The sequence below is a fragment of the Strix uralensis genome, chromosome 12, assembly GCF_047716275.1.
Source record: "Strix uralensis isolate ZFMK-TIS-50842 chromosome 12, bStrUra1, whole genome shotgun sequence".
Lineage (NCBI taxonomy): Eukaryota > Metazoa > Chordata > Aves > Strigiformes > Strigidae > Strix > Strix uralensis.
The window spans coordinates 5,481,257-5,489,840 of record NC_133983.1 but is presented as its reverse complement, the minus strand read 5'-3'; the positions used below and the strand labels follow the sequence as shown (position 1 = coordinate 5,489,840).

At 46.7% G+C, this 8,584-nt stretch overlaps 1 protein-coding gene across 1 annotated transcript in view; it reads left to right on the top strand.

The window, feature by feature from the left end:
• Positions 1-2,171: 2,171 nt before the first annotated feature.
• SLC6A2 (solute carrier family 6 member 2) overlaps positions 2,172-8,584 on the top strand; it is a 79,263-nt gene continuing 72,850 nt past the window's right edge. The window contains exons 1-2 of the mRNA XM_074881784.1: positions 2,172-2,201; positions 4,185-4,482. Coding sequence (XP_074737885.1) covers positions 2,172-2,201; positions 4,185-4,482 — 328 coding nt within the window. The remainder of the gene's footprint in view (positions 2,202-4,184; positions 4,483-8,584) is intronic.

Here is an 8,584-nt window from a genome sequence, read left to right as displayed (position 1 = left end):
TCATGGAACTTGATAAGGAAGATACAAATGTTACGATATTAAGAAAGAGGGAGAGACCTTGTCTTCCCCTAGAACTTGGCATTCTTGCATAAATGAAGTACCAAACCATTGTGGAGTGCTTTTGTAATATTTATTTCCAGTCTGAAGACAGTTTGTAGCATGACAGACACTGTCAAAAGGCAGGGTTGGACCAACCCAAATGTGCCCTCTCAAGTGAAAGAGATGCATTTCTTTGGCTCTAGGGAAGAGATACTATGACAACAGCCTGCTAACAATACAACACAAAGCTTTTAAATACTAAGTAGCAAACACTGCATTTGGAATGGCAATATGATTTTAGAGATACTATGAAGCAAACATGACCAACCCACTCATAACAGTCCAAGAAGCTGGAGCTGATATATCTACTGTCATCAAAAGGTGTCTGATACAGCCTACAGCATGGTATCCTTTACCTGCTAACCTAGAAAGATGGGCACCCCTGCCATGGCCATGTTCCTATCACTGTGAAATTGTTTTAACATTGATTGAGTCAGAAGGCTATTGGCTACATTGTTCCCAGTTCCTGCAGCAACCAGCTATTCCCCGAGTTTCTGCTATCACAGAATAACCAAACCTAACTTCACTCAGCATATGCACTTTGTTTGAAAAACGTTTAGCCTTTCAGTGTCAGTGATCCCCAAGGCCAGAATGAGCTCAGGGCTTCTGTGAATGTACCAGGATGTGAAATTAAATAGTTTCTGTATATATCCCCTGTCCCTTTTTACTCTTTTTGTTGTGTCTTGGATTATAGTAAGAAAGTGAGCTCCAGGGTCTTCAAGCCCAAATCACAGCTCTCACTAGCAACTTCATCATATGACCCTGCTCATACAACAATATCCTAAAACCCAGGTCTTTAGTTCCCACTATATTCACTGCTTTGATAGTTAGAACTCTTCTCATTTTCCAGATAAATGTATCATGATTCTTTTGTCCTTTGGTTTAAATCTTATTGTTGGTGGGTTTTTTTCTCAGTGACATTTACCTCAATGTATTTATAAAGCAATCATATCCCCTCTCAGTCACTGTTTCATTTGGCTCAACTGCCAAGCTCTTTCATCAAGTGTATCAGACATAATATGAAGCAAGACTCTTTCAGATGTACCAACTGTAAAGAGAGAGTTCCAACATATTTGAACACTGGTTGATACAGTCCCTCTAAAAAGCTGGTTCATAGGAAGGACAGCAGCCAGCTCCCTCAGCTCTGTAACATCAGTGGCAGAGGGCTGTGCTGCCGAAGGTGGAGAATTCAGACCCTGCTGCCAACAAGTACAGTGAGCCTTCATGCCAGCAGCAAATGGAGATCTGGAAGTACACACTAAATTGTTGTTCATTGGGTGTTGGGGGTTTTTTTTTCTTCATAGATACTAACATCTGAGACTGACAATCCCAGTTTACTGTTACAGTATATTCTCCTATATGTTGCACAGAGAATGATAGGCAAGAATTTGAATAATTGATGACTAACCTAGCAATACCTGACTATTTTCTGAAGTAAATTATAGCCTGTTTCCCACTCAACAGTGGAATATCACTAACATCCTGCCATCTTGCCTGGCTCCATTGAGGTTTCTAAATACAATATTCCCTTCTCTGACTTCAACTCTACCCGCTGTCAGGCTCTATTAGGCATAACAAGATCCAGACAGATTCAAGATTAAGCAACTTTTTTATAAAATCCAATTGAGGACTTTCTTACCTTGAGGGTGCAGCAGATATTACATTAACCAGATTGTGCACACTTTTCATGCAAGAACTAAAGGCATATATATATATGCACAGTGACTTAATTCTCTTAGGAAATAAGCGGGGGCTTTCTGGATTCCTCCCACCATAGACATCATGATCAAGCTCAGCTAATTGAGACCTTGTGGGAAAAAGGTGTTCCTTAGCAAGGCCTTATTTTTCCAGAAGCAATATGGGAGAGCTGTTGTCTAGCGTAGGAAGTCTGTGCAGATTATTAAGGCAGTAATAGTCACGTGGAGAGAGGGGAACCAGGTTTAAAAAGCTCCTTACTGGCTAGGCTACAGCTTCAGCTTCAGCTCCCAGAGAGACTGCAGTCCCAGAGTGGTGGAACCAAGAAGGAGGAATCCCCTTTCGGTCATCTTCCCCCTCCCCATAGGTACCAGGGAATGGGACAGAAACATCCCCAGTGCTACCTGGTGAGTCTGTCAGCAAGACGGCTTCAGGGCTCTGCAGCTGGGAGCAGAGGCTCTCCTCATGCCCAGAACAGAGCTCATCCTTTATTTGCTATGGGAGAATGGGTGTGCAGGCTCACTGAAATGCAGGGGAGTGGGGGCATATCTGGGGGCACTGCATATAACACGGGTACGTATTTGATGCATGTGGTGGCAGTGACTGGTGGATGGTAGCAATGGCAGGCAGCAGTGTAGCTGCACATACGTGTAAAAGTGTGGGTCAGGAGTAGGCAGCAGTGTAGCTGCACATCGGTGTAAAAACGTGGGTTGTACTGCATGGGCAAACAATAAGTGTTTACAGGTACTGTGTCATGACTGTGCACAGGGGAAGTACCTGCAGCACATATAGCATGAAGTGTCAGAAAGAATAGAGAAAATGGTTTTATGCAGCGTATTTGGAGAAGATGAGGGTAGGAAGTCACAGAGAAACCAAAAGAGAACAGAGGAGCTGCATGATAGTCGGCTGCTCAAATACTTCACCCAGATGAGGGCTTTAGGATCTGAGTCACAGCTTGGATCTTGGAGTTTGAACCAAGAGCTTTTTGTGAAGGCAGAAAAATCTGGAAATTGTCAATGGCTGTCCTGTTAGCATCTTTGTAGTCTGTGGCCTAAAGAGAGGAAGGGAAGAGGCCAATATGCGAGCTTTAACTCTGCGTTGGGATGCTTTTTCACATTCCAAGTTTGCAGAGAAACCTGGTATTCACTGTGAACTCTAGCACCTCCTTCACATATTACAATTATAATACTGTATTATCAGTCCTCACTGACTGCATAAGAACGGTAGGCTGTAACACCACCAAGAATCCTCTGTGATCTGACCTATTCTCATTGATGCCAGGCAGAAGGGAAGGAAGCTATTTAACACTGGGGAGGGAGACCCAGTTTCTGCCTTTTGTGCTCAAATTTTATTCCCTTAACCGACACCGAATGTAGAGTTATGGCTCACAGCTGTAACAGGAGGAGCCCCTGAAAACCCCTTTCTGCAGCTGTATTTAGCCAACTTTTGGCATCAATCACTGTTGTTCTGCCAGCTAATTCTTTGCTCGTTTTAACCGTAAAAAACTCAGGTCCCATTTGGAATAGCAGCAGATAGTTCATGTCCTGCAAATACCTCAGCCTGACAACTGAATCCTACCAGCCCCACACCTGCCAGAAGAGAAAAAGCCGGGCATCCATCAGTCCCGGCGTAGGAGTATTAGCAGTGTCCAGCTCTGCCATCCAACCTGCATCCCACCAGGTTTTGATGTCAAAAGCCCAATTCTACTGTTTAACTAAAGCCACGCTACCAGACAGGGGAGAGCTGCCTCGGTAGCGCAGCTCAGCCGGGGGAGGAGGGAAGCGGGGCAATCCACACTAGCTCGACCTGTTGCCTGCTACAGCACTTTCAGATTGCTCGACCGGGGACGCGTGTTGTGCCTGGCGGGAAGGAGCAGCTCCGAGCGCCCCGCAGCCGGCGACAGGACGAGCCCTGTGCAGCCTTACCCCACGGTGGAACTGCCGCCGGCGGGCAAGGGGCAGCGCTGGGGCAAGGGGCAGCGCGGTGCGGGGCTCCGGCCGGCTCCGCGCTCCCCGGCTCAGCCGCCGGCTCTCGGCGCGGCCCGGGAGGCTCCAGCTCGGTGTCCGCCGGCGGCCCCAGGTGCGGCGGCGGCTGGGGAGGCTGCGGGCAGCGCCCGGCCGCTCCCTCGCGGAGGAAGGGCGCGGGAAGCCCCGCTCCCCGGGGGCACCCCGGCGGGCGCGGGCGCCGCGGTCCCCCCTCTCCCGCCTCATTTGCATGGCTCTTATTACGGCCGTGCCTCGCTCCTGCCGCGCTGACACCGGCGGGCTGGAGCGCGGAGTCGCCTCCAGCGGGAAGTGCACTTCCGTTATCTGCGCTCCCCCCCCCCCCCCCCCCCCGCCCCCCGCCTCGCCCGCTCCCCCGCCTCAGCTCGCTCTCTCTGGATGTTTAAGGCGAGGATGAACAAACAGATCCAGCCCGACCGCAAAGTGTCGGTGGTGGCCCCCTTGCCGGAGCGCGCGGGGCCGCCGCCCCCGAGGAAGGACGTGGAGCTGATCCTGGTGAAGGAGCACAACGGGGTGCAGTACACCAGCAGCAGCCTCCTGCCCGCCGCCCCCGCGCCGCGCTACGGCGCCCCGGACAGGGAGACCTGGGGCAAGAAGATCGACTTCCTCCTCTCCGTCATCGGCTTCGCCGTGGACCTGGCCAACGTCTGGCGATTCCCCTACCTCTGCTACAAAAATGGAGGGGGTAAGAGCACAGCTTGCGAGGTCTTTTTTCCCAGCCCCGCGCCCCAGCGCCGTGTGTCCGTCCCCCTCCCCGCTCCCTGTTCCCGGAGTTGAGCCGGGGGCCGCGGCTCAGCCCGCGGTGCCCGGGAGCGGTACCGGCCCGGGGAGGCGGCGGCGGTGCCGCTCTGCTCTGCCCCGCCGCTCCCCCGCTCCTCACTGCGCCCCCGGCCCGGCCGCTGCCAGCCCGCACGGTGAGCGCTGCTCGCACACCCCTCCGAGTTTAACTTAGTTTTGAGCACAGCCGTATGTGCCTTCTGCTGCCGCTTCAGCCTGCTTAACACTTTTTTCGTTCGCAAAAAATAGCATCAAGGGGCGGGGGGGGGGTGGTGGTGGTGGGGGGTGTGGAATCCAAACCACAAACTTGAGCAAAAAAACGGCACCTGGAAAAAGTTAGTACCGGACCATTGAAAGGTTCCTTGGGGACAGTTTTAACGTGGGATCAGGATCTCTGCCCTCCATTCTGCAGTTTGGGGCTTCTCCCCCCCTCCAAAGTAGGTAGGAAACTTGTTACAAACACAACATCACCTCCTGCACAGTTTGGCAATGACAGCAACAAAAAAAAAAAAAAAAAACTACGCACAATAACTACAGTTAGCTCAGATGGTCTGGCACATCTTCAGTAAGACCTTAACTCCATCATCCCCTTTCATCTCCCTGAAATACGCTGTGTTGTCAGTGGAGACTCCACACTGTGATGGAGTAACACCATCTGCAAGCCGGGCAGGTGCCTGGGGTGCTCTCAGATCACACGTCGGAAGAACAGACCCTGCCTAGCAGATGGAGGACTGGGTGTGTGAACGGTGAACGATACCGATAGAACTGCTAGATAGAAAGCATGTTCTGTATGATAGTTATGTACGTCTTGATAATGTGGTTGCCTGGTGATAAAGGCTAATGGTTCACACTTGTAGCATGAAATACTTGCTTCCTGTGAAAAGAGGAATGCAGGGTGGGAAAATCCCTGTCAATTAGCATGGAGTTACACCTGTCCTCAGAACTTAATAGGATGCTAGAAAGGGCTGCTACTGAAATACTTGGTCTACTTTGGTACCTCCAAAACTTCTGAGGGGAGTCAGAAAATCTCTCTGCTCACCACCCAGACAGGCTGAAGAAAGTAGTTAGTACTGAAAAATAACCTCCATCCTTATTTCATTACATCCAGAAACAATTCTGGCCGGTCACAGTACAGCAGCACAACACATCACAAACCCAGCAGGTTTCTGCGGTGTCAGGTGCAGGTGTGGCAGCAGCATCATTCATGCCACTCAGTACATATGCACCACTGCCAGATCTCCAGGTCAGCTGGCAATTTTTAGGGAAAGAGATACATTCCCCTATCTCACATTGAACAAGGTGACACCCAGAGTGCTTGAACTCTTTTCTGTCATATTTTGAGTCACTTAATATCCTAACCTTCTTCCTTTATAATTCGCTGCTGGCTCAGGCACAGGAGGCAACAGTCTGCAACTCGGTTGCATTTTGTTTAGTCTCCATGTATTATCTTAGGTTCGCTTAGAGTTCAGCTAGAGAAACCTGGGTCTTTATTAGCATCTTTTGATTCAAATACTTCCAAATTGCAGTGGAGGGAAAGCTAACTACTTCACAGCTACAAGAGGCACCTTTCAGTGAAAAGTTTGCACCAATTCCTCCATACCATCAAAGTGAAATCAGACCTTTACAAGCAACGGTAGAGAGGCCCTATGCTATCATGGTCTACAGAATGACTGAGAACTGCTTACTGATACAGAGATTATAAACACTCGTTTACTCTGCTCTTCAACAGAGAACAAACTGCAGTATGAAGCATCTCAATCAACACCTAGGATGTCATTCTTGAACACATATATAATATCAAACATCCTTTACTGGTGCTGAAAAGACTTATTTTACCATAAAATGAATAACAGGATAATTCCGATGGTCAAAACCCATCAACAGTGGGCTTTTCCTAAGGAAGTGTTCTCATGGAGGACACCAGCTAGCTAACCTGGATGAAGACACATCAACTGTGGCTAACAGGGGGACAGACTAATTTTTACAGTTTGATTGTGTTTGGCTTAATGAAGTTTAATTGCATCTAGATAATATTTTTCTTTTTCTATGCTGTTTGATAGAGTACGGCCATCAGCATATCGGCTAATACCACTCAGTCATGACAGAATTTCCAGGAGAGACCCTGACTGAAAAGTGGGGAATGGAAATATAGCCAGGGACTGGTTAGCAGCTCTCTTGCTTCTCTTTACAACAATTGTCTCAATGGTATCTCAAAAATTTTCCATCCATTGCCTCCCATGTTGGACACATATATCAATTTCATTTAGTAGAAACTCGTGTAAGAGATTCAGGCTCTAAAAGTACTTTACTGAGTTTCAAGCCAGCTCAGTCCCTTTTCTCTTTCAAACTGGGTTTGGCAGCTTGTTTGCTCTACGGGTAAATTTTCCTACAAGACCAAAGAACATGAGGCAATGGGCAGAGCTATGGGATATCCTTGGATTTCATTGATACCTTTACAGTCCTAAATCACAGATTTTCCTAAACATCTGGGGTTTTTTTCCACACTGCTACAGCAGGAGGGAACCTTTCTAATACTAGAGCAAGTTTTGCTACCTCAAAATAATAATCCAGTGGGTTTCATATAACTGCTGGCTTACATATCTCCATACAGAAGAGGTAATAAAAATACAGGTACTAATAGACATGGAGAACATTAATTTCATTATCTCAGTAGTTTTGCTGGACTCTTTAGAGACAAAATCAGGTGGCGTTTCTATACTTGTATAGCATGTTCAGACTTGCACTTTAAAAAAAACATTTACAAGATGCTCATAGTAGGGTTACAGTTTGCCTTTTGATATTTATAAGGAGCTACTAGATAAAGGAAAAAAACAAAAATAGATTAAACTTGAATTGGATGGCATGTATAAAGTAAATCAGGGGAAGGAAAAAGGTTTCCTCTCCTTCCCTCAGTTTCTCTTTATTCTGAAAGCCTCAGCAGTTACTCAGCCTCAGCAATTTAACTAGAGCTGACTTGAGACAAAGATAGTCAAATGTGGGCTACAAACTTGCATATCTTCAACAGATTGATAGAAAACAGGCAGTGAAAAGGAAGCATGTTGCAATGCCATAAGTCCTAAGCCACTAAAGTATTTTAACACTTGTTTTCAGCATAGCCTGTGCTATCTAGCAGAAAGAAATTTTGTTATCCTTCCAATATCTACACCCACAAAGGTTCTACAAATGCTCTTAGATGTTGAACAACAGCATCAAGGACATGGAAGTGGTAGAAAATGGCATCCCTCTTTACATCTGAAAAAAGTGACGTGGGTGACATGATGACTGTTACGTTCCTAAGGCTGGCTATGATTAATTTAAGATGCCAGCAGACACACTAAGGGCCTTTCCATGCTTGTAAAAATAGGTGGTTCTCAATAAAGCATGAGAACTTACAGGAACTCAGAAGTATAAATACACACTGTATTCCCTCATTCAAAGTTGAATTTTACAAGGTCATGGATGCATATACACCCCCACTTTCTTACTAGCCAAATCCTTGAGTTTCTTTCTTTGATAAACTCCAGGGAAATTTCCTGATTAAAAACTGAACATACAGGCTTTTGGGTTAGATCTTGAAGTTCCACACATAGAAAACTCTGATGGTTTGGTGTGTTTTACTTACACGAGGCATACACCACCCAGTGGTAGTTACATAGACTTTTTTATGTTAGGTAACTGGAGACAGCACTGGTAGTGTTAACAAAAAAACCTATTTGTATTTTAACAAGCTCCCAGTAACAAAAAACTAGAGAGTAAGAAGTATCCAGCGGCACTAAAATGCTGAATGAATAGCCAGAAACATCTGTGTTTTGGGAGTAGCCTGCTGAGAGACCCCAATGGGACTTCTGCACAAAGATAGATGGCAGAATGTAACCCTTCTGTGAACAACTGTGATTTTTGGAAACATTCTTGTGCTGTTAAAAAAAAAAAAATAAAATCCCCAATCTTTAGTAAGATCAAAAAAGCTAGAGTGTTTTTGGTATCAGATACTTTCTGGTATCAGTTACCTA